Genomic DNA, 27,209 nt, shown 5'->3' with positions numbered 1-27,209 from the left:
ACAAGACCAAAATGCGCATACATGTAATAGTAGTCTATTAATATTTACCTGAATCAGCTCCTGCTGTCCCAGATCCCATTTCTTAATGCCGTTGTCACGGGAACCGCTGAACAGTATGTCACCGTGCACAGCAAGACATTCAATCCCATCGTAATGAGGGGGCTCGAAGTTATGAGCCGGTCCAATGTTGCCCTGGGCTCCCTCCGCAATGTCAAATATCTGCATTAAAGGGGTCATGAATTGAGAAATTAAATTTTCCTTCATCTTTTGGACATTGTGCTATAAAACATAATGAAAATTCCAGAACTCAACTTTCTTCAAGATTTTCCTACGTGATTTTCAATTTATGAGTGAAATAAGGTCTACGGTAAACATAACTTGATAAGTTCAAATTTGCTCCACAATTGTCGATTACACACACCCATATACAAAATGCAAATTTTAAACCTGTTTATTATGTTTATTTAAAAAAAAAAAAAAAACCTGTATGTTTCTAATAACATAGTAACTGGAACTAGAACATTTGGGATGTGAGTGTGTGCAGTAGAGACGGATTTTTCAGTCCCGCTTCCCGCAAAAAAAAGTTATATTGTCCTGTTTCCACCCGCAACATTATTATTAAGGCACATGTCCAAGTGTTTGTGCGGAGTGCGGAAGCTAAAGTATAGTGTGCTTACTGCAAGACATGGAAGGTGCCGGCGCGATGACTTGCATTTTTTCTGAACAGCGGAAACAACTAAAAAATGTTTTGGTCATGGTCTACAGATAAGATTAATACATCATTCGGAACTGTAAAGGGTCTACTTTTATTTGTATAAACTCACAATAACAAGAAAACATTGTGCCTTTGTAAAATAAAGAAAATAAACAGGATGCGCTTTCTGCTGTCTCAGCCTTCCTGAACTGGAGCGTGTCTTACCGAAACTCGGCATATAGCCTACTTGCCTCACAGACATGAGAAATATATCTTTAGAAAGCTTGAAATGTCTACTTTTAAATGAACCAATTCAAATGGAAAAGAAATACTCTCTAATTATTAGGGCTGTAACGATATGCGATATGAAACCGAAATCGCGATACGCAGGTCCACGAACCTGTATCGCGATGTGAGAAGGCAGAATCGCGACACACCCCTTCCAACTCCCAGAGTTATCCTTCCTGTCCAGATCCAATGCTACCACATTTTTAAATTACTATAAATATTAGGGGTGTAACGATTTATCGTAGATGGTGTGTCTCAATCAGCTCTCTAGTTCAGTAAGTTCGGGCACACATTAAATCTTGCAAGCAGGTTTAAACGTTTCTCATGTCAGTCTCTTGCATGGTCGCGTGAGAAAAGTCGTGGCTTTCTTTCACCGCAGTGCACAGCAACAGCTGTGCTCACAGAAAAGCAAAAGACGCTTGCGATGCTTTGCTTTAAGTTAGGGGCCGTTCACATATTGCGTCTTTTCCGCGTGCAAGTCAGTTATTATTTTCAAATGTAGCCGGGCGGCAGGCGCGCTCATAATGGGATCAACGCGGTCGCGACGCGCATGCAATTCTCAACTTCTCAGAATGCCGCAAGCGCACCGCAGGTCGTGTGACAAGAATCAACCGATCAGCTATGGCCTTTCCGTAACAAAACATCAAAAGCTCAGCCGAACAGCTTATCATAGCTGATCATAGCTGTTCATGGTGGTTTTTATATCTTATCTCCATCAATATATCTCGTAGTAAAACTAATGCAAGGGCTAGAAATCATTTATCCTTTGCAGAAACATCCTGATCCTCTTGGAGAGCTCAGTTCATGGTTGCATAGCAACGACCGATGCCACAGGAGCGCAAGCGCTTTGGAAAGAAGGAGAAGCGGTGCGGCCGCGCCTTCCACGCGTTTTTAGACGCGATATGTGAACGGCCCCTATTCATAATTATAAGTTCATGTTAAATTTAACATTTTTTTTCAGTGACAGACAGCCCTATTCAACTGTTAATTTGAATACAGAAGGTTTTTATTAAAATTTTATATTTATTTATTTTATTGAAATGTGATCTTGTATGTACAACAAGGAAAATTATTGAAATTTGTTCATGTTTTTTTAATAAATCTTGTTTGAATTTCAGTTTCATTTTGTTCAAAATATCGTGATACGTATCGTATCGTGAACTCTGTATCGAGATACGTACCGTATCGTGACCTGAGCGTATCGTTACACCCCTACTAATTATGTAATTCATATGAAAGGTGCATTTCTCTCTATAGGCACATCTATACTGCAGAGATGGTGAGTCAGCATTGTCAACTTCATCTTTGCAGCCGACACTGACTCAGAAAACACTCTTTATTAATAAATAATTAAAATGCATCCTTGCTATTTTTTTCCTGACACATTCATAATCATTACTTTTGCCGGTGCTTTGCAGCAAGTTTTATGCTTGCACTTGAGCGCGGAATAGGCTATATTACATCTATATACGTTAAACCCTCAATATGGTATAGTACCCCTCCACCCCCCCCAGTATATATTTAAGAAATTAAATTAATATAAACATGTGATTAGTCAACTAATCGCCTTAAATTAACGACTACTAGTCCGACTAGAAAAATCTTTAGTCAGGGGCAGCCCTAGACGTTATTCTGTCTGCTACAGAATCGTGTCACCACTAGTGCAGAACTGCTCAATATTGGCATAAGGTGGGTGTAAGTGCATCTACAGGCACAGTGAGGCCAAGACTTTAGGACAACGGCCTGGTGTCAAGAAGGGCAACAAAGAAGCCACTTCTCTCCAAGAGAACATCAAGAACAGAACAGAACAGAAATTCTGCAGGAAGTACAAGGATTGGACAGCAGAAAGACTGGTGCAAAGTTATTTTCTCTGATGAAGCCCCCTTCTGACTGTTTGGGAACACTGCCAGGAATAAAGAATGGTATCAAAACGTCTTGCAAGAGCAACTTCCCCCAACAATCCAGGAGCAATTTGGTGATTATCCGTGCATTTTCCAGCATGATGGAGCACCATGTCACAAAGCAAGAGTGATAACGAAGTGTCTCGGAGATCATTACATTGAAATTTTGTATCCGTGACCAGGCACCTCTGTGGATCTTAATCCCATAGAGAACCTGGTGTCAGTCCTCAAAAGGCGAGTGGACAAGCAGAAGCCCACAAATTGTGATCAACTCCGAACACCAGTAAGCAAGAATGGATCACCATCATTCAGGATTTGGCCCAGAAGCCGATATCCAGGATGTCAGAGCGAATTATGAAGAAGAAAGTTCAACACTGTAAATATTGACTATTTGCATATATTGAACCTTTTGGCAATAAAATACTTTTCGTTTTCCAATATACCATAGAAACATGTGAAAAAAATAATCTACAAATACTGAAGCAGCAAACTTTGCGCAACACAAAATTGATGTCACGACCAACAAGAAGACAATATGAAAAACAGAAACATAAATAAAAGGGAAATAAACTAAAATGGTTAAACCGAACCTTCACGTAATGGTCTTTGGATCCAGTGATCACCTGATCCTTGCCTCCTCCAGAATAACCCACTGTAAGACACATGACTGACCCAATGTGTCCTGTCAGCTTCCCAGTGGCCTGCATTCTGCACACAAAATCTTAAAATCAGCCTACTGTACACCACAACATTTATAATAAAAGAACAGAATATGCACATGGTGATGAAATCTGTACAGCCTACTTGCCTGGTGGGTTTTTAATTCGTGAATAAATGCTAATACTAGTTCTGCCTGTACTTGGCTAAGGAAGGAAGTATGCACCTGTTGAGGTCCCAAGTGCGGACAGTGTTGCCTGCAGCGGCATAGAGCACCGATCCGGAGGGATTGAGGGCAATCTGGTTGATCTGATACTCGCCCTGGGCTGTAGTGATGGTGCGGGTGGTTGTACCAGCACAGGCATCACCTGAGACCACCTGACCCGATGACCTGATGATGGACAGGCAAAGTGGACATTTTCGTACTAAACTTAAAACTAGGTGCATTCAGATGCTGCCCATTTCAGACGCTTGAAAAGATACTCACGTGAATGTTCGGACACACTTGGCAGAATCACGAATGTCCCATACTTTGATATACGAGGTGGAAACTGTGAAGACCAGGCTGGAGTTGCTGCAGTATTTGACGGACACTACGTTGTTAGGATGTCCTCTCAGAGGTGACTATTTCCTGTCCGGTCACCAGGTTCCACATCTTGCAGGTTCGATCTGAACACCAGGTAAAAATGTATTCATATTGTTTATGATGAACTATGGCAGGCGTCTGCAACCTTAAAGGCATAATTCACAATTCATTTTCATTTTAACGATGTCTTTACTACCTTTCCGGACCTTGAAAGTGGTAGTTGTGTTGCGGTCTTTGGAGGGACAGAAAGCTCCTGGATTTTATCAAAAATATCGTAATTTGTGTCCCGAAGATGAACGAAGGTCTTACGGGTGTGGAACGACACGAGGGTGAGTAATTAATGACAGAATGTTCATTTTTGGGTGAACTAACCCTGTAACTAACCCTTTAATTGTTGCAGCTTCGAGTAGTTTGTTGTTGTGCCAACTCGTTTTATTTTTCGACTGTGAAACAATGTCCTGGGCCAGTTTTGACACCATTTGGACCAATTACTTGCAAAAACAGTCAAGTCACATGCGCAAAGTAAGCATATAGAATATGCTAAATAAGGTTAGAAAAATCGGGCTGCATTTGTACAGTACATGCTTTCTATGCTGATGATGACAATCACATTGATGAAATTTATCTAGCCTATGCATAAAAACTGAATTACATTTTGGGCTTAAAGCACACATCCACCACTGTCAGAAGGTTAAACATAGGCTTTATGCCGAACGTCACATGATCAAACATGAAAAGAGGTGTCACTGCATCCGATTGTCAGAGAAAGTGGCAACAGCAGTACGAAACGCCGAATTACTATGGACTATTAAGGTAATCGGCTAACCTAGCTAGTTCTTTTTCTTGTTAGCATTTTATTTGATTTAAATATCTAAATGTTAGAGAAAAATAAAAAAACTTTTAGATATCAATCTGCATATGTGATTAATATCAGTTATACTCATCTTTGCTCTATATTTAATGAAGCACATACATAAATACCTGAACAAAGTGTTGCAACCTGTTTTACCCATTACAGAAGATTGTTGTGCATAACCCCTATTAGAGGAATATTACATATTACAAAATTGTATAACATTTCAATTTATTTATTATTATTTGTTTGTTTTGGCAACCCAATTATGATTACAGTTTCATGATGCTTTCACTGGCAGCTTAGAAATTAATAAATGCAGTACTGTGAGTAATATCTATAGATTCACAAGATCAAGCTACCCACGGTTAGCCTTCTAAGCCCAATAAAGCATGCAGAAACGTTGACCTCGAAGCAAAGAGAAAATGTATTTCGAATTGGCTCATGTGTTTATGCTCAAGGGTGTTTATGTTTTCCTGTTACAGACTCAGAGTGAAATAACTGTGAGAATGGACCTTAACGGTGTACACTGTACCTTTGGACCCGGTGAAAAGCAGCTCGTCAGTGGCATCCAGGCAGAGCACAGGTTTGGTGTGTCCCTCGGCCATTGCCACACACTGTAGAGGGGCCGTCCTGCCCCCCTTCAGCCCACCTGTGGGAGTGATCACACCCCTGCACAAAGACACGTAGCATTTCACTGTTGTGAAGTGAGGAAGTCTGTGAGGTTAGTCTCAAAGCGAGTGGGTGGAAAGGAGGATGTAACAAAGCTTTTTTGTGTTCAAATATACAAATGTGTGCCATCTGTTCCATAAGGATGGACAAAAGCTTTTTTTGTGGATGTGGATGTGAGAAAGACTGAACAAATTGAGTGAGATAGGGAGAACAGAAAGAGAAAGAAAAGATAGAAATAGGAAGAAGTTCTCCCAATATGATAAATCCCAATCCCAATTATAATTACAGGTTACTGTCAGGTTTGTGGAGCCACTAAAGTATCAGTGCCGAAGTTCGCCTAGAAGCCCACAGTGGTGCCGTTGGTAATGCCTGATTTAAAGCGGTAAAGACTGCTGTGTTTATATGTAAGGTAAGAGACTTAGGGTATGGGCTAAGCTAGTATGCTGTGCTAACAGTATGCTAAACAACTGCATCGAGCTGTTAGCTTGCAAAAACAACTGAAAAACACAAAGAATGATATTTAAATTAGGCTATTTACCACCATATGTAACATAACTTAAAAAAATATGATAGCACTTGGGCTGCCTTCGACTAAAGATTTTTCTAGTCAACTAGTACTTTTTCAATATCTCAATGACCACAAAAAAATTTCCAAAATGTTCACAAGACTAAGTTTAACATAACATTTGTTTAACTTATAACATAAAAGTAAGGTTAATAATATAACTTAGATTACACATTTGTCAGTTTTACTCAAATTAGGGTGATGCAAAAATGAGTACACCCCACAACAAAAACTACTACATCTAGTACTTTGTACGGCCTCCATGATTTTTAATGACAGCACCGAAGTCTTCTAGGCATGGAATGAACAAGTTGGCGACATTTTGCAACATCTATCTCATTCTTCAAGAATGACCTCTTTTAGAGACTGGATGCTGGATGGAGAGTGGATGCTCAACTTGTCTCTTCAGAATTCCCCATAGGTGTTCGATTGGGTTCAGATCAGGAGCCACTGAATCACTTTCACCCTGTTCTTCTTCAGAAATCCAACAGTGGCCTTAGACGTGTGTTTAGGATCACTGCCATGTTGGAAAAGTGCACAACGACCAAGGGCATGGAGTGATGGTAGCATCTTCTCTTTCAGTATAGAGCAGTACATGTGTGAATTCATGATGCCATCAATGAAATGCAGATCTTCGACACCAGCAGCACTCATGCAGCCCCACATAAGGACACTGCCACCACCATGCTTTCACTGTAGGCACCATGCACTTTTTCTTTGTATTCCTCACCTTTGCGACGCCATACAGTTTTGAAGCCATCAGTTCCAAAAACATTTATCTCGGTCTCATCAGTCCAGAGTATAGAGTCCCAGTAGTCTTCATCTTTGTCAGCATGGGCCCTGACAAACTCTAGACAGGCTTTTTTGTGCCTGCTTCTTTCGTGAACAGCACCCATGCATGCCATTCCTCTGCAGTGTACGCTGTATTGTGTCACAGGGAAATAGTCAGCCCAGTTTGGCTTTCTACTTCTTTAGATAACTGCAGTGAACTTGCATGCCGATTTTCTTCGCCCCTTCTCAACAGAAGACGCTTCGAGGTGTCCGGTCGAGGTGTCAACTTCCATGGACGACCTGGACGTCTCTGTGAGATGGTTGCAGTTCCATCTTTTTTAAATTTTTGTACCACTTTTGCTGCAGTATTCTGACTGATAAGTAAAGCTTTGGCCTTCACCTTTCTTGTGTAAAGAAATGATTTTCTATCTCAGGTCTTGTGACATTTCTCTTCCATGTGGTGCCATTGCTGACAGCATGAAATGGGAAGGGGTTTTAACACCCTTTTATAGTCAACTGTCTGCTGGACACCTGTGTAATGAATAATTAGACTCACCTGTGGTGGAATTCTTGTTAAATTAGACATTTGTAGTCTAAAATTTAGATTTGCTCCAGAGACTTTCAGTGGCGGTGTACTTCATTTTTGCATCACCCTAATTTGAGTAAAACTGAAATTTTTCTTCTCTAAGTTATATTATTAACCTTACTTTCGTGTTATAAGTTAAACAGATGTTATATAAAACTTAGTCTTGTCAACATTTTGGAAATTGTTTTTGCGTTCATTGAGATATTGTTTAAATATCTTTTTACGCTGAGCATTGTATATAATACATAGCCTAATCAGCGCTCAAACGCACACATAAAGCTTGTCATGGCAGAAGTAATGATTATGATTGTGTCGTGGAAGAACAGCAAGGTGACGGTCTAAACATTTTAATTACTTATTGATAATGTTTTCTGTGTTTTCGGCTGCAGAGATGAAGTTGACGATGCTGACTCGTCATCTCCACAGTAGTGTATATGCAGGTTTCATACGGATTACATAACCTGAGAATATTTGTTTTCCATTTGAATTGGTTGACAATCGCTTGACATTTCAAGCTTTTTAATAGATATACTTTCTCAGTGAGGCTAGTAGGCTATACACTGAATTTTGGTTTATTTCTTTGACACTCTCAGATTACTGTTATCTGTAGCCCTCGACCAGAGTATTTTTAAGTTGTTTCCACAGTTATCAGGAAAAAATGCAAGTGTTCACGCCGGCGCCTTCATATCATGCAGTAAGTGCACTTAATATTTCAGCTTCCACTCTCATTAAACGCCTGCTTTGGGGTCCTAGGCAGACTTGATTGTTCACGGCCACCTCTTTGTGAGATCCGGTGGATGAACCCTGCACACTTCAGACCCTCAACCTTCGGTTGCTCTCCGTGGAGTTCATTGACAACGTGCTGATATTTCATTTGATTTATCAGACTCCAGCTGTGTTTTACAGCAACCTTGTGCAGTCCCCCACTCCGTCTTCCTATTTGGGCTCCACGGGTCACCCAGGATATGGCCATCAGCCAGGCAGACGAACATCAGTGAAAACAATAGAACAGACTCCATATATCGAGCAGGTGTTAATTATGTCCTACTATAGTGTACCACTGCCAAGCAGCAGGGGAGCCGATACATGTGACGTCGATGTCACACCGACTGCCAAGTCGAATGTACACTTGAATGAGAAGCCTGCTTGACTGAAGCAAACTGCAACCAAGTCCTCTGTGAGTTGTGGACTTTGGTTCAGAAGCTTAAATCCGCATTTCAAAGTCGCTCGGTTGGTCACTGCTGACTTTGCAGGGTGGCACAGAAAGTGGATCTATTTTAAGACATCTTCAATGCCCATATGTTCTGCAGAAGCATGATCGGCTCTGTTGTGTTGCAAGTGAAGGTATAATGTTTATCTCTAAACCCCAAAGGTTGTGACTGATGCCAATGTTAAGCAGCTAGGCAGTTTTCCATTTCCCCCAAGCAAAAGTAGCATATTATTAACTATGACTCAGATATATATGACATTTTGGAGTGTCAGTGCAAGGCACATTGATATGCGTGTTTAAAAACATGTATCAAATGTCAGGGTCCAAAAAGGCACCCTGTCCTCACCACTGCTATCCTTAATTGCAAATCTGTACCCTGCATTTTGGGGGGCCCTCGTTTTAATCATCCACTCTATGTGCCACGGTGTTCCACTGGCCAGGAGGTCATATGTGGAAAGGGTCCTTGTGTTAATTTCCTTTATCGCATATCCTGAGGCTTTTGATGCCCCTTCCCCTATTGGCCTAGTCCATTATTCAGTCGATACGCACAAGAACAGGAAGCAGATATTACTTGTGCATGGCGCTTGTACACGTGTGCTGATGCAGCACGGAATTTGCAAATGATCTACTGAAACTCTCGCACTAAGGCGGAGATGAAAAGGAAGCCATTACGTCTGAGGATGCAGAGCAACACGGGGCTTTTTAAATTTATTTTTATCCACATAAATTGTTTAAAAGACTCTTTGGTGGAGACAGGCAGCAGTTCTTCCTCTTGACAGCCTGTATGTGAGTGAGATGGTCCCAATTAGGAAACAGAGTTTCCCAGCAGCTCCCAAAAGACACTTCAGATCTCTTCCTCACCAGTACGAACACCGTCAAACCGCCCATAAGTTCTTACAACCCGTCAATCACCGAGACCGCAGCCAGAGAAAGGCGAGGCAGGAAAGGATGTTTCATGTTGGGACTTGTGTTAAGACGTCACCATTTTGTGGTCTGTCTAATGGCTGACGGACTTGGCAGAACCATCACACGACACCTGTCATTGTTGCTCATATCACATCGGAGAGCGGACAATGTTTCGTCTTGGATGGTATCCACTAGCTTTTTTTGTTTTCCCCCAACAATAGCACAGGCAAGCTGGTGTGCAATTGAAAACCGCAATCTCCACATCCATCGTACAAGCACCACAGAGCCAACTGCAAATGGATGTAACGTTTACTGACAGCTGGCAAGCCGAATTTCTGGTCAGATTTATGATGGACCACTGCCACGGGCTGAATGAGGGTTTCTATCGCAAGAGATATGTGCTAAACACACGTTGTTTTGATGGAGGAGAGGATTCGTCTATAAACTGCTCCCGAACTTCAGGAAACAAAAATAAAACTTAAAGTCTCAAGGACTTGTACTTGAGGGACCAAGACAAGTAAAATGACTTCAGGGTTGAGCTCTCATCTCTGGTCTTATTTCGGTCTTATTTTCCCATGCTCCCCCTTGTGCAGAGCGGAGGATGTTTTATGTCAGTCATAACAATGGGGGCGTTTTCAGCTCAGTACTGACCCCTTCTGGAAAGTGGAGAAGTCATTTCTTAGAGTAAACAGGTGGAAGTAATCTGTCAGAAGGAAAACAAAATCAAACAAAAGTAGGCATTACTTTTCAAAAATCACCTTTTTTTTTTTTTGGCGTCAGTTTTTGCTGCCGAGAAAATATTGCAACTCCAGTTGTGGCTGCCAATTAGCCCACATACATTGGCAACCTGGCAGGGCTAAACAAGCCTTCCCTCCCTTAAAAAAATAATGAGGCTTTTCCCCTTCAGGCTGACAGCGTTCCCAACCAGCCCAGTCTCGGAACGCTCTTTCCTGCCGGCCGAGCGAGACGGAAATGAAGCTGGAGTTTGGGATGAAGGGAAATTGGTCTCCCGTGGGCTGAGATCAGCCTCTGTCCGGCTCAGCGCCTGTGAAGTCCTAATGATGGTGGAGCCGTCAAAGCCAGTGTGCCGGCGCAGTCGCACAGAGGTGACAAGAGGATGGCTGATTAAAGAGGAAACTGGGACATCCCGGGCCTCTGAGGACAGATGAAACGAGAGAGGCTGCTGTTGGCACATTTGTGCTCTCTAAAGTGGAAAAGACTCCAGGGAGGTCCGGCAAACAGGAACTGATGGTGATCGGGTTCCAGACTAACATTGTGTGAGGGGTTTAAAACATTAGTACACTGTAAACCCATAATAAGTTGGCTTCTTATGGGTTTGATTGCCTCAAACTTGAAAAATTTGAGGCAATCAGAATTTTTAAGCTAATAAATTCAAAGTAAGCAGAACTGGCAGATTTTTATTTTGTACCCATACATTTTAATTGTTCTTAACTTGAAATGTTTGGGTACACTAATTCATACATTTAACTTAAAATTTTCATGTAACCTCAATGCAAACATCTTTATTAGTGTAAACTTAGCTAGCTATAACAAGCTAACTCAGAAAATGCTAACTTGCTAATTTGCTGACATGTTAACAATAGCATAGTATGGCAGTATACCATGAGTGCAGCAATATAAAGCATTTAACACGCTTGCTCTCAAACCAAATCGCATGCACCACTTGTCACCATGATGGTAACCCACATTAACAGAAATTCTTCTAACATAAAAAACATTAATCACTACTAAATCTCACACTTAACATTAATCTTGCACAAAAAACATTATATAACACTTAATTTTAGCATTTACTCTCTCTTTCGAGTGCCATGGGCAAAGCATGCTAGGAAATAGAAATCCCAGCCCAGTTTCAGTTAAATTTAAGTTCATCTAAATTGAAAGAAATAGGTTCATAAAACTCAAAACAATGAAACAGCTCAGTTTACTGAAATATATTAGTTCTGTGAACTTGAAAGAAAAAAAAAAGTGCTAAATACTCATAAAAGTTAAATCGACTGAACTAATTTGATTAAGTTTGTCCTACTTAAACCAATTAATTATTTTAAGCGTTAGGGTTTACAGTGTAGCTTATGTCTGTGTGAACTTCAGTTAAATGATAAAGCATTTTACTGAAGATGTATTTACATATTACCATGTTTCAATTGTATATGCAACTAGATTTTTTTCATCTGAAGAAAACGTAATTGGTGTTTGCCCATGCGAAACTCGTCGGCATGACGTTAGGGTGTTCTCTGTGGTTTCCAGGGCATTGCTATGTGGTTGCTAAGGTGTCTTATGTGTTTGCTAACCAGGTCAAATTATGACACCTTGAAGCATCTAGATGATGCTCAGGCTCCTTCCTTCAAAGATTTCTTTTGCATTCTTTATTGCCCACCAGGCAAAGCAGTTCACAGTTGGGAGTTGGTGCCTTAGCAAGCTCCAATAATGAGTACCACACAATTTCTCCACACCATGCAGATTAATTTTTTGCTCATTTGAGTCGATAAGTGAGGAATTAAGAGTTTAGAGTGAAAGGAAATAAATTAAAATAAATAAATAATGGTAGCAATTTGATTTCTTACTGAGTGTCGATCAAACAAACTCAATACAGGTGTAGAGCCATGCTGTGCTTTAAACATCATTGCTGTAAACCAAAAATCAGACTATGCACACAGCCAGAAACTCAACATGCAAGCCCTTCAACACTAATAACGCATGAAAAAGGATACACTCCATTTCACATGAGTGCCAAATCCAAAACATTACAACAAATGACAACAGCAAACTTGAAGAAAAAAAAATATCTAAGAAATGATGATCTAAAAACTAAACCTTCATGCAGCACATAACCAATGAGGAGTGAGCTCATGGTTTTGGACCCTTCCGTTGGGTTGAAAGCAAAGACATGGTGTGTGAAGGGGGAGGGGGGAGGGGGGGCATCCTGTTGCCTCTTCTCCAAGTCTCCTCCGTAGAGAAGACGAGCATGAGGAGGTCAGGATATGGAGGTTCTGTGCTTTTCATGGATAAACGAAGAGGGGAGTTGTTATGAATGAACCTTATCTGAACATTCCCATAGCAGGATTTAGAGCAGACTGCTGCATTCAGAGAATAAAAGCCTTCCCTACTGACTCATTCAGCTTCACGCTGATCGAAGAGGGTGTTGATCTTAAAAAAAAACAGCTAATCCAAACTGCACAGTTACACTGGCCCTAGATAAGACAATTTAGATTAAACATTTAGACATCATAGCATGAAGTTTATCATCATGCTGTTTTGCTTCATTCAGGAATAGTTTATCACCACTGACTCACTTGGTGAGCAAGTTAAGCCAGCTGTCTGTGATTCTCCCCTTAAACAGATTTGTCTCTCAAAGGAAATTTGGGGCTGAGTTGTTCCAAGCTCTCCATGTTCCATCATAGAGCCATTAACTTCTAATGGGATAACGAGAACAACTCGAAAGAAATGAGAAAACTGCAATTGTGCTGTCAGGATAATGGGGTGCAGAGAAATAACAGTGTCACTATATTGGATAAGAAAAGAATATTGAGTAAGATACAAAATTAAACCTGTGGGGTTTATCTGAACCAATTTTTTTGCAGTCTTTACAACAGAGACCAGAAGAAACAAAGCTCTTGCCAAAAAAATGATTAGATCAGAGGTGGTTCAAAGGGGTAAAGGATGTAAAACTTATTTAAACAAGTTTTGGCCAAAATCCCTCTAGCCTATTTGTAAGCTTCATTTACATAGTTGTGGAAGAATCAAGAGACAGGGCATCTCTCAGCCAGTGGGGGTTAAAGGGATAGTTCACCCGAAAATGAAAATTATCCCATGACTTACTCACCCTCAAGCCATCCTAGGTGTTCTTCTTTCAGACGAACACAATCAGAGATGTATTTAAAAAATATCCTGGCTCTTCCAAGCTTTATAATGGGAGTGATTTTGAAGCCCAAAAAGCACATCCATCCATCATAAACATAATCCATGCGGCTCCAGGGGGTTAATAAAGGCCTTCTGAAGTGAAGCGATGGGTTTTTGTAAGAAAAATATCCATATTAAAACTTTATAAACTAAAATAACTAGCTTCCACCAGATGACCATACGCATACTGCGCAAGTCGGCTTGAGTCAAATGAGTAACCCCTGATGCGATGGATGTAGGAGTATCATAAGCTTAGACGCCTCTTGTGGTTCAAACAAATAGAGCTGTGCAACAAACTCAAGCTCCTCTTTTTTTATATCGAAATCCTCTGACATTTCTCTTTAAAATTTCTAATTATTGACCGGTGTTTTGTTTTGCTCTCTCCTCTGCGCTTCCGCGTTCGTCATTGCGTCATGCGTCGGGTCAGAGGTTGCTCTACCAGAAGCCATCTACCAGAAGCTAGTTATTACAGTTTTAAATATGTATATTTTTCTTACAAAAACCCATCGCTTCTCTTCAGAAGGCCTTTATTAACCCCTGGAACCATATGGGTTATTTTTATGATGGATGGATGGATGCATTTTTTGGGGGCTTCAAAATCTCGCCCCCCCCCCCCCCCCCCCCCCCCCCCCCCCCCCCCCCCCCGTTCACTACCATTATAAAGCTTGGAAGAGCCAGGATATTTTTAAATATATCTCAGAGTGTGTTTGTCTGAAAGAAGATAGTCATAAACATCTAGGATGGCTTGAGGGAGAGTAAATCATGGGGTAATTTTCATTTTTGGGTGAACGATAGCCTTTAACCCAGTCAAACAACTTCTGGACAGCTTGAAAGTATTGGGCGGTTGCTGAGGGAGACTCTCATGGCCTTGGCAGTAACCAGTGAGGTTCTTCTCTTTCCGATCTGGTTAATTCAACAATTTTTGTGAGGGAATCAGAGAAAAATGAAGGCAGTTGAGTTGGCTAGTGGGATGCAATCTTTTGATCCCAGTCCAGAGCTGTTGCATGATTCAAATAGGGTTTGTAATAGGACCTTCCCAACAGATCGGCAGGAAACAATCAATCCAATGATTTTGTGTCATAAGCTGACATTTAAGCAAGTACACTCAGTACACGATTTTTCTTCCTTTGAACCTTCAAGATCGTTAAAGCTATTCAAATAAGTCCATCCATAAGGTTCATTCAATTCTTAGAGTTCACAGCACAGGACGCAAATGGAAAGGGTACATGCATGCTCACGCCGTGACCACACCTGGTGGGGTGTGGCCGGGCGGGGCAACCAGGCAACAGGAAACAGAATGACAGACAGAGATCTCTACCTGAACACCTCCGAGAGAGAGGAGTCGCTGTCATCCGACCTATAGGGCAGAACAGCAATTGGGTTAGGGGAAGGTGGGAAGAGTCAGTAGAAGACAGAGAGGGAGGGGGAGGAGCCTTCCAGGGAGCAGGCAGGAGCAGGGGGTGGGGCTGGAGCAAAAGGGGAGGGGTTAGCAGGAGGGTTATGCAGAGTTCATTGGGTGGGGTTACTGGAATAAGACTCAATGTTGACAGCAAGAGCCCACTCCAGACCTTAGCTCCGATCCACCTTTACAAGCCTCACAGTGATGCATTCCCACAGCTCGTGTTGTCGTAATGGATACTTCACGTCTCAGTTCGCTCGGCTGTTTGATCTGAACTGTTTTTATTGTGACTATCAAAGAAATAAAACATGACTCTAATAAAAAGGCCAGCGTTTTAGTGAGACGTATTATCAATACACGTTTCATTCATGCACCGTCTCCTATTGAAATTGCAACAACACTGTAATGCTCTAGGCTAAATGGCTCCCACTATTCACAAAGACAATATACAAGTACATGAGATTCAAAGCAGCATGCTGCAGTCATCACTCACACATTATTCTAAGTGCTATTATGTGAATGTAGATGACTGCGGATGTAAAGAGAATAAAATATGAATGAGATATAAACATAAGTTGTTTTCTTACATTAACAGAAATATTTAGAGATTAACATGGATATAATGCAGGGTTAAATTAGTATTTTGGAATTGGTGAAACTCTAAAATCAGGTTAGGACACAGTATTAAGCTCTATCAACAGTATTCGTGATCTGCAGTCGATTACTGTGGAAATATGTTTGTCAAAAACAGCTTTAACAGCAATGGATTTATAATTGCACTGGGATTAATGTTAAAATGCACAACATAAGACTTTAATAATATGCATCTTATCATGAGACTAACAAGTGTCAAACCCACTAACCATGCATTAAATGTTTTAACTCTTGTCATCACCATGTAAAACCCATTAAGATGTTTATGTCTTTCTTTCTTTAGTCGAAAAGAAATTATGGTTTTTAGGGTACCATTCCAGGATTTTTCTCCAAATAGTGGACTTCAACAGGGGTTGAAGGTCCAAATTAGTTTCAATGCAGCTTTAAAGGGCTCTACACGATCCCAGACGATGAATAAGAGTCTTATCTAGCGAAACGACCGGTCATTTTCAAAAAAATTATTTTTTTAAAATTATATACTTTTTAACCACAAACATTCATCTTGCACTGTTGGAAAGGTCACGCATGACATAGGCAGAAGTACTGTGGTAGGGTGAAAAACTCCTAATTTTCTCCTCCAAAATCGTCCGATATCGCTGTTTGACTTAGTCTTTGCGCGTTCACTTTGTAGGCACTGGATCGGTACTTCCGTCTATGTCATGCATGACCTTTCCAACGTGATTAAGTAATGCGTGGTGCATCGCAGAGCAGTGCAAGATGAGCATTTGTATCTTTTTTAGAAAATGACAGATCGTTTCTCTAGATAAGACTCTTATTCCTTGTCTGGGATCGTGTAGAGCCCTTTGAAGCTGCACTGAAACTGCAATTTTGACCTTCAAACTGTTTGTAGCCGTTGAAGTCCACTATATGGAGAAAAATCCTGAAATGTTTTCCTAAAAAACCTTAATTTCTTTTTGACTGAAGAAAGAAAGACATAAACATCTTGGATGACATGGGGGTTCATTGTAAAATTTTTATTCTGAAGTGAACTCATCCTTTAAACGCTACAACAACTACCTTACTAAATATGAATAAGCAGTAAATTAAGAGTTTGAGGCATAATTAAGTCATAGTTAATAGTGAATATGTGTTCCCCATACCAAAGTGTTACCATGATTTTTTTAAATTGATAATTTAATTCAGAAAGGATGCATTAAATTTATCAAAGTTACAGAAAATGCACTTAAAATGTTACAGAATATTTCTATTTCTTTTGAACTCAACTCTGCTAAACATCTTCGAATTGCATATGTATGTGCGACAATGTTTAATGAAGTCAGTGCTGAGTCTTAGAGTCAAAAGAAAAACAATATGAACCACTGGCTGTCCCTCAGATAAGCATCTGATCGGCTGAAATGTTAATAAAATGTCAAGCATTAATCGCTACTTTAAAATACAGATTCAGTCAGACTAGAAGTCCAGAAGCTTAAGACATGCACACAAACTTAGTTGATAAACATTAATGAGTGTGTGACCAATTTGACGGGACGCTTTGATTCACTGACACCAACTCTGATTTGAATGTTGATGAAGGTCTATTAATATTGGCCTGCATGAATGTCATGCGTCTGCTGTCCGGTTTTGTTATTCTGTGCTAACCCAAGCAAAGACTGAAAGGCTGTCAGGATTCCAATCTAATCAAGTCAGACCCGCCCACTGGGGACCAATCAGTAATCAAGTGGGCTAAAATAATTAAAATCACACTAGCTTATATACAGAGACTGACATGCACATTAACAGGTGAGATTATTAATGTAAAGGCACGCCAACAGACACGAGAATAGGATCTAATTAAGTTCTAAGGAAGTTCTTTAAGGAAGTTCATTAGCACCACATAAAAATTGTCAAAGTTAATTCCCATATGATGACCAGCATAGACATTTCAGCATAGAAATGTTACATCTTCAAAATCATTTAACTATATTGAGTGGTGCTTGCTCATACCTAGAAAGGGGTGAAATTGACACAATATGTTTTTTTTTTTTTTTTTTTTTACAAATACATTTTAATAAAGCCATTTAATTCCTTAATATTCCATTTATTCCACCCAAATCTTGTATAGGTGTGAGAATCTTAGCAGTGCCAGTTACATATTTGTTGGTCATAAGTTTAGAAAAAATCATTTATATTTTTGTATCACTACCCCAAGTCTTCATAAAAAGGGTCAGTATGATCTGTAATCACCAAATGAATTTTATTATTAATACTTTTAATAATAATAAATAATCATTTTAAGTCATCCTGTGGCCCCCTTGAAAGTCTTAGCTTCTGTAAATAAAATAAAATAATAAAGCTGCAAGCAGCGATGAAAGGGCCCTGTGCACCTGTGCCACCGCCACCCGGTGGCTTTAGGAAAAAAGAGCAAGGTGGGCGATATGCATTGAAGTACATAAATATAGGAGGATAATATGAGTCATTTGTATTTGCCACACTTCCTGCTACCAGCTGGTGGCGATATGACTATAATTTAATTTTGGCATGTAGATGTCTACAGGCCAGGGCATTTATCAAACATGTGAAGTTTGAGGCAGATTGGACATTGTATGCTTGAGTTACAACAACTTCCTGTTTCATGGCGTTAATCATTAGCACTTAGCCAAGTGTTGCATGATTTAATGTGTTTCTAGGATGCTTGGTACTTCGTGGCATATTGAAATGTGTTTCAGGGAGTGAATTAAAATCAGGGAATCAGGGAGTGTAAAGCATGCCATTTCCTGTAGCCAAGAGGTGGCGCTATGATGACTAACTGAATATTGGCATGTAGATGTCTTTAGGCCAGGACTCTTATCACACATTGTATGCCCGAGTTACAACAACTTCCTTTTTCATGGCGAACTTTGTCTGCCATGGACACGCCCTTCAGCAAAAACTCTAGATCAGGGGTAGGCAAGTTCGGTCCTAGAGAGCCGCTGTCCTGCAGAGTTTAGCTCCAACCCTGAAAAAAAAACCTTCAGCTGCCTATAGCCTTAGTAATCCTGAAGAGCTTGATTAGCTTGATTAAGGTTGGAGCTAAACTCTGCAGGACAGCGGCTCTCTAGGACCGAACTTGCCTACACCTGCTCTAGATCTTAGCAATTTTTAATGTCTCAAAGCCTTTAGATTAGACTGACCAAATATGATTTTGATCTGATTCAAGCTCTAGGAGGAGTTTATTAAAGTACAACGTCTGGAAATGGCAAAAAAAGCAAAGATTTTGCAGAGAAAACTCAAAATATCTCACTTCCTGTTGGGTTTTCAGTTTTTGCAGCCAATTACTTTTTTGTAGGTACTGGTACGGAAGAGGATTAGGGCCAAGCAATAATAAAAAAATAAAACCATCTCGAGATTAAAGTTGTTAAATTTCGAGAAAAAAGTCGAAATAAAATGTTGAGAATAAACTCATTAAACTTTTTTTCTCATAATTTAATGACTTTATTCTCAACATTTTATCTCGACTTTTTTCTCGAAATTTAACATTTTTCTCATTATTTAACGAATTTGTTCTCGTAATTTAACGACTTTTTTCTCGTAATTTAATGACTTTATTCTCAACATTTTATCTCGACTTTTTTCTCAAAATTGAACGAGTTTTTTCTCGAAATTTAACAACTTTAATCTCGAGATGGTTTTATTTTTTTATTATTGCTTGGCCCTAATCCTCTTCCGTATACTGGGCTGTTACATGTGTCTACGGAATTTCATACCTGTACATGAAGGGCGTTTAATTGAAATTTTGTAGGTGGCGCTATTGAGCCATTTTGCCACACCTAATTCTGAAACCCATATCAGACGTAAATTTTCACCACTTCTGACGCGTGTGCAAAGGTTCATGAGTTTTCGAGCATGTTTAGGCCTTCAAAAATGCGCTTCATTTCAGAGAAGAAGAAGAATTGACTGAGCAATTACAATAGGGTCCTACACCATCGGTTTTTGGGGGTCATGCATTCTAGGATTCTTTTGCCCGGTTCAAGCCTGAACTCTTGTAAAGCAAAAGTAATATTGTGCTTCTCCTCAATAATCCTGCAAGATCTGTGGACGACGGGTTACACTTAAGTTTAATACCGTCAGGGGTTTGCTCAAATCCCTAATTCTAAGTATGAGCTACAGTAATAGTGATGCTTGCCTTAGCAAACAGCACTAATTATGGTGATTTCACACAGAACACAAAATTACTATGCTAAAGGTGGTTGAATAACTACGAACAGGATGGCAACGCAAGCATTGTAAACAAACTGTGGAATGGCAAGGCCTGGTAGAAATTACATTAAGAGAAATCTACAGTCTGATACGATATGTGTCCTACCCCACACTCACACACACACTCACACTAGGAGAGCGCAATATTCAAGGGGTTGGAAAAATAATGAGATAAATCCCTGACAGGCGCATCAAATGACCAATTTAGATCTCTATGGCAATATCAGACACTGCTGATTCAATTATGGAAGAAAAGTGCAAACAAAACCCATCTTCAGAGGGTGGAATAATTGGTTATCCTACCCTAATGTGCCCACTTGTGGTGTTATAATGAGAATTCACAGGAGCCGAAGAACTGACGGTAGCTTCTGCTGTCGGCTTTGAGTTATACTAACCATTCGACTGCAATTAGAGATCGATACTGCCGGCGGCATGCGCAGGGTTAACGCTGAGCTACCAAACTAGTGGATTCAAATACTGTAATAAAGTAACCTGACAGAAAGCAAAGTCATTTACTTATAGCTGAAGGAGAAAGAAATAGTTAGGTGGAAAAGGGAAACGGTTAAATAAACCTAGACAACATTTGGGCGGTTGCAAAATTCCATGCTCGGGTACAACGAGGAGTCGGACCCTATAAAGGGTCCAATTTTTTCTTACATAAGGAGACGTTCATGCTGCGTGCGTGTGTGTGTTTGTGTTTGACTCACTTGTCGAGCGCCGAGCCCTGACTCTGGTTGCTTGTCAGGCGGGAAAAGACATTGCGGTCGTTACGTGTTCGGAGAGGAGGCGAAGAAGGAGGGGTGTAGCCTACATCCGGACTTCTGGCATAAAACACATACACACACACACACACACACACACACACACACACACACACAAAGAGCATGCCTGATAAGATGAAAGAATATAACATACAGAACACTGAAACTTAATAATTATGAACATAACAATTGCTGCCCTGGTACACACTTCAGCTTTAAAGGATTAGTTCACTTTCAAATGAAAATTACCCCAAGATTTATTCACCCTCAAGCCATCCTAGGTGTATATGACTCACTTGACTTCTTTCCGATGAACACAATCAGAGTTATATTAATAAATATCCTGACGCATTCAAGCTTTATAATGGCAGTGAACGGGACCAACGAGTATGAAGCTCAAGAAAGTGCATCCATCCAAAGCAAAACGCATTCCACAGCTAGATATTTTACTTGTTAAATATCGATATTTTTCTTACACAAACGCATCGATTCGCTTCAGAAGGCCTTTATTAAGCCGTGTGGAGTACGTTTATGATGGATCGAAGCACTTTCTTGAGCTTCAAACTCATTGGTCCCGTTCACTGTCATTGTAAAGCTTGGATGTGTCAGGATATTTATTAATATAACTCCAGTTGTGTTCATCAGAAAGAAGAGAGTCATATACACCTAGGATGGCTTGAGGGTGAGTAAAGCTTGGGTTAATTTTCATTTGAAAGTGAACTAATCCTTTAAGTATGTTAATTTTGTTGGTCTTCAGGTTATGTTCAGAATAGCATACTACCAAAACAGACTGTTTCATCTACTACCAAGTGACCGTTTTCCTATATTGTCAATTATAAGAGCCAATTTATACTTAAAGATATAGTTCATACATATCATAAAATGTTTGCAAATATTAAATAATTGGCTTTAATATTGTCATTATACTAACGGTCTAAGAAAATTATTAAAACACTATCTGAAAGAATATTTTTACTTTTAGATATATAAACCTGAAGGGAAACATTTTTCTGACTTTTTTTAAGTGTGACCGTATTATTATTACTTATTTTTGTTTATTTTCCTAAAGCAACAAGAAAGCCTCACACAAAGTTTCAACAAAAATACAAACTAGGGGTGTGACAAGATCTCGTGGCGACATTAAAACATGAGGATCAATAAAACCATATGATGAATTCATTTTTGATACTTTATTCGAACCAATTATTATTACCTCATTGATTTTATACATGTATTTTAAGTCATTTTAAAGGCTATTGTTCAGTTAAGTCTAAGAACAAACATCAAAAAAAAATATATAATAATAATTTAATCATCAAATTAATTGATTGATTACTTGATTAACAAAAAATCGTTAGTGACAGCCCTAGATTAGTTAGAACATTTCAAAATGAACCTGCATTGTTTTGCATTTTGTGACTTTCAGTTGAATAAAAAACTATTTATCCAGTCATATATTTCATTATTGAAGATTTCTTAAAAAGTGTTAAATATCGTCTCGTGAGCTGAGTATATCGTCATACCCCTAATACAAACTATTCTTGAAAATATGTACATTGCAATATAAATACAATAATATTGAAAACTATGGCTGTCTATAGAATAAATTACATATTTAATTTATGATTTCTGTATAGTCTTTAGAAAGCAAAATGAAACTTTTTTTTTTTTCTCTTTTACTCTGAATTGTTCTTCTGAAACTTTCTCAGGCCCCAGTTTGAAACCCCAGACCTTGCCTTGCAGTTTAAAAACATCATTTGGCAGATTCCCGCTGATGAACTTACCTGTACGGCTGGCCTCGGTCATATGACTGCCTCCTTGTTAAGGGAGATGTGTCGGACCCTCTGGACTGCCTTGGGCTGAAACAAACATACAAACTGGGTCATATTCTAAAAAAAACTGAATAATTGTGAAGAGACAGATTACAAAAAGGCTGATTACACCTTCCTACGTTCTATATAATGGATGTGATTTTCACTCACAAAGTGTGTCCTCGGACAGGCAGGCTGATGGTTCGAGACACAAGCTCTCTGGAATAGGGCTCTTTGAGGACCAGGCCGTTCTCATGGATCTCTGATAGAGAGGCCAGCGACTTCGTGATGCTCTTGGAGCTGAGGTCCAGAATAGGGCCCAAATACTCAGCTGACACCGCTTTCATTTGTACAGATAGCCGAGGCTCAACCTGCGAGAGGATACGCAGTGAATATTTCAACAAAATACTACACTGCCACCTGCTGGTTATAACTCACAGAACAGAAATGAGTGCTGCTGAGCCATTAAAAGGGGTCTTTGATTATGATTTCACTTTTTTAACTTTAGTTAGTGTGTAATGTTGCAGATTGAGCATTAACAATGTCTGTAAAGTTACAACGCTCAAAGTTCATTGCAAAGGGAGATATTTTCTTTTACAGAAATCACTTTTTAAGGACTACAACAATCAGCTGGTAGGGACTACAACGAGCTTCTTCTCGGGTTGGAGACATCACAAACCCCCAAATTTACATAAACCCCGCCCCCGGGAACACGCAACTAAGGGGGTGAGGCCATGTTTGGCTGCTTTAGAGAAGAGGAAGAGTTGTTGTAGTAGAGTGTTGTTGCCGTCATTTTACGCCGGACTGCTTCACAAACGAGGGTCTGGATTTGCACAAAAGATTAACATGACGACACATGCTAGTCGATGAGTTGAATCAACTCCACAGCAACTACAAAAATGTAACCATTCAGAAACGTCCAGTTTCATTCTAAAAGTTGTAACTTCTTCCTGAGTATCTCCATCAGTGTCGACTCCGGTTTGAACAATGTAAGGCTGAACACCGTTACTGACAATCCTCATTTTGGCTGAGTGAGATTCTCCAGCTTTGTTGTTGTTGAGCAACTGAATCATTAGCTGTTAAAGCTCCGCCCTCTTCTGCAAAGGGGGTGGGGAGCAGCAGCTCATTTGCATTTAAAGGGACACACAAAATGGCATGTTTTTGCTCACACCAGAGACTTATATTACATCTTGTGAAAAAGGCATTATAGGTCCACTTTAATATTGTAATACTATTGCTAAGACACCAAATTAGAGTTGAGTACCTTCATCTTAAAGTCATCTTGACTCGCAGACAACTTCATTTGGGAGAAACTGTAGCAGAAAGACGAGCGGTGATGTTGAAATTGAAACAAAAGTAGATTATTTCATAATAAATGTGGATGTAGAAAGTAGTCATACCCGCCCTCTGACGCCTGACTGAACTCAGACACCTCCTCATCTGTGCTTGCATAGCCATTCTCTGAGGAACATATGAAACACCATAATTACAAAAATGTGGAATGTACTTAAAAATAAAAACTTCTCAGTTTCTTTTCTACATCACTACAGTATGTCAGTTTGTCAGCTGCACATACAAAAAGGAATAGGGAGGATTATGTCTTATTCCATGGTAGAAAAATGAAAAGAAAACACATTTTATCAAAAGTATTGTAAAAAAGAAAAAAAATCAAGTGATTATTCACCTTGCTGGACGTTGTGGATTAGAGCGTGTAGCTCAGGGATACACTCCGCCTTTTCCCTTAGAGCATCCAGGATCATGTGATTTTGGGAAGAGCCAATCACATCCGTCTGCCGCAGCTGACCCTCCAGCAGGCGAATCTGAGCCTCTTTCTGAGCAACTTGCAAGCCCTATACACACAAACACACAAATACACTATCATTCAGACGTCTGGGGTCGGTACGATTTCTTTAATGCTTCTGAATGAAGTCTCACCAAAGCTGCATTTATTTAATTAAAAACACAGAAAAAAGACAGTAATATTTTGTGAAATATCATTATTAATAATTTCTATTGCAATATATCAAAATGTAATTTATTGCTGTGATCAAGCTGAATTTTCAGCATCATTACTCCAGTCTTCAGTGTCACATGATCCTTACTCTGGATGACCCTAAATTATAACAACAAACAGTTTCATTTGTCTTCCTGGACGTACCTTGTCAATAGAGGCTTTGAGGAAGTAGTCCAGGAGAGAACGAGCTTCAGCCAGAGAGCAGGAACTGATGACCACCGAGGTGTCCACTGAGTCCAGCTCATCCTAAAGTAACGATTTTACCAATTATAAAACAAGTAAATATAAAGGACCTGCGATTTGCAAACTGTGCAGATTCAATTACATACACGCAATCATATCAATGTTTCAACAATAAGAAAGCAGTCACATGTGAGAAACCCGTTACCTTGGTCTCCTCGATCTGTACGATGATGGCCTGGCAGTCTGACAGACTGTCGCTGATGTAGTCAATGTTGGCATTGAGAACCTCGATCTCCTCATTCATCTCCTGAAGCAGTCTCTCCTCCTCATCCTCTCTGAAGCCCTCGTTCAGTAACTTCTCTCTCTTGCGCAACAGCGCCTCCTGCTGCATGGACAGCTCCTCGCGTTTCTGAAGCCGCATTACAGCAAAGTTTGATCAATTAAAAATCTGTTACACTCACGGGCGTTCATTTACACAGCAATCTTATACAACAAAGAGCACAGGGTTTCAGGAAGATCACCAATACAATCACCTTAATGAGGCGATCCATATCAGCTTCTACATTAGTGATGGTCATTCTCTGCATCACGATATCCATGATCCTCCTCTCCAGAGACTGCCACTTCTGACGGGCTGTCTTTGAAAAACTTGCGCTCGTACCCTTTCTCTGGAACTTTTTTCTGCTACTGAAAACAAATAGAGAAATACACTGTACAGACTAGATATGGGGGGGAACAAACTTATGGTGGTGAGAAAAAAGAAATGAAAACTTCTCGTTATTTCGACATAATAATTTGTTATTTCTACACAAGTCGTTACTTCAACATATCTTGTTATTTCGACATAATGTCTTGTTATTTCAAGATATTAAGTCGTTATTTCAACATAACATCTCGTTATTTCGACAAAAGTCGTTATTTTGAGATATTAAGTCATTATTTCGACATAACCCGTTATTATATATCAAGGGTAATAAAAGATGTGCAAAATTGAATGTCTTCAGTGGTGCAGCAGTGGCTTTTAACGCGATCTGCCCGGGTTCGAATCCGCAAAACTTCTCTATTGTCCCATCACATATGACATCAGAAAGGCATTTATTTTCAATAAAAATGGAAATAAACTCCCTAACAAGTGTTTAATAATATTAAAAGTGTTTATTGGGTAGAATTAGGGGAAGGTGTTGGGTGGGTTTTATTCTCCCAATAAGGCAGCATCCATTTAATAATTTTAATAAATATAACAATTTACAGTGCAATTAGCTATAGATGTTATTTACACTAAGTGAAAATAGTGATACATTCTATTTACACTAAGTGAGGATAGCAGTACTTTCTCTTTCGATATTAGCCACTAGAGGGCAGAATAAGACAGGGAATCAATTAAAGAACGCATTGTAGTTATGTTGATCCTACTGTTACAAGTTGGTGCTCCAAAATCCCAGAGGTTTATCACGGGAATTTGCGTTCATGCCAGGCATGCATTCATTCCAGGCTAACCTTTATTGAGGTTAAGTTTATGTAGCCCAGAAATGCTACATACTACCATAAAAGGTTGTCATGTAGATATTATATATATATATATATATATATATATATATATATATATATATATATATATATATATAATTATATTATTGCATCCTGTTAATGTACAAATTACTGAGGTGCAAATAGTATCTGCCAATACAATGTACAGCATCTAATTACTATTTACACTTCTTGCAAAGAACTGCTACTTTTACATGGTGTAAATAGAATATATCGCTATTTTGACCTAGTGTAAATACCTTATCGTTAAAACGTTAAAATGCTGCTATTGTCACTTAGTGCAAATAGAATGTAACGCTATTTTCACTAAATGTAAATAGCATCTACAGCTATTTGCACTGTAAATGATTATATTTACTATGGGCTACATAAATTTAATCTCAATTAAGGTTAGCCCGGCATGAATGCAAATTCCCGTGATAAACCTCTGGTCTTATTCTGCCCTCTAGTGGCTAATATCGAAAGAGGAAACTTAGTGTAAATAGCATCTACAGCTATTTGCACTGTAAATGATTATATTTATTAAAATGATTTAATGGATGCTGCCTTATTGGGAGAATTAAAACCCACCCAACACCTTCCCCTAACCCTACCCAATAAACACTTTATTAAACACTCGTTAGCCAGTTTATTTCCACTTTTAGAACATTATTTTTTATTGAAAATTTTATTTTATTTATTATTGAAAATAAATGCCTTTCTGATGTGATATGCGATGGAAAAATAGAGAAGAGCGAGCTCGGCAAAAGGCGGATTTGAACCCACGGCGATTCGCGGTAAAAGCCAGGACTGCGAGACGCTGCCACTGAAGACGTTGAATTTCACTCGTCTTTTATTAAACTTGATATATAATAACGAATTGTCGAAAATAACGACTTAATATCTCGAAATAACGACTTATGTCGAAATAATGAGATATGTTGAAATAAGTTATGTCAAAATAAGTTGTCGAAATAACAAGATATTATGTTGAAATAATGTCTTATGTCGAAATAACAAGTTTTCTTTTTTTTTTTCCTCCCCACCACAAGTTTACTTCTTTTTTTTTTTCCC

The 27,209-nt window shown here is 39.4% G+C and overlaps 1 protein-coding gene across 1 annotated transcript in view; it reads right to left on the bottom strand.

Annotated features, from left to right (window-relative positions):
* The window catches only part of kif21b (kinesin family member 21B), a 131,075-nt gene that overhangs the window by 20,882 nt on the left and 82,984 nt on the right, over window positions 1-27,209 (bottom strand). The window contains 15 exon segments of the mRNA XM_048173471.1: window positions 49-219; window positions 3,474-3,591; window positions 3,767-3,931; window positions 4,028-4,158; window positions 4,160-4,209; window positions 5,515-5,651; window positions 20,547-20,660; window positions 22,385-22,459; window positions 22,583-22,782; window positions 23,676-23,724; window positions 23,812-23,872; window positions 24,096-24,261; window positions 24,570-24,671; window positions 24,814-25,017; window positions 25,142-25,295. Coding sequence (XP_048029428.1) covers window positions 49-219; window positions 3,474-3,591; window positions 3,767-3,931; window positions 4,028-4,158; window positions 4,160-4,209; window positions 5,515-5,651; window positions 20,547-20,660; window positions 22,385-22,459; window positions 22,583-22,782; window positions 23,676-23,724; window positions 23,812-23,872; window positions 24,096-24,261; window positions 24,570-24,671; window positions 24,814-25,017; window positions 25,142-25,295 — 1,897 coding nt within the window.

This window comes from Megalobrama amblycephala, linkage group LG21 (genome assembly GCF_018812025.1).
Source record: "Megalobrama amblycephala isolate DHTTF-2021 linkage group LG21, ASM1881202v1, whole genome shotgun sequence".
Taxonomy (NCBI): domain Eukaryota; kingdom Metazoa; phylum Chordata; class Actinopteri; order Cypriniformes; family Xenocyprididae; genus Megalobrama; species Megalobrama amblycephala.
This window is presented reverse-complemented; position numbering and strand designations above follow the sequence as displayed.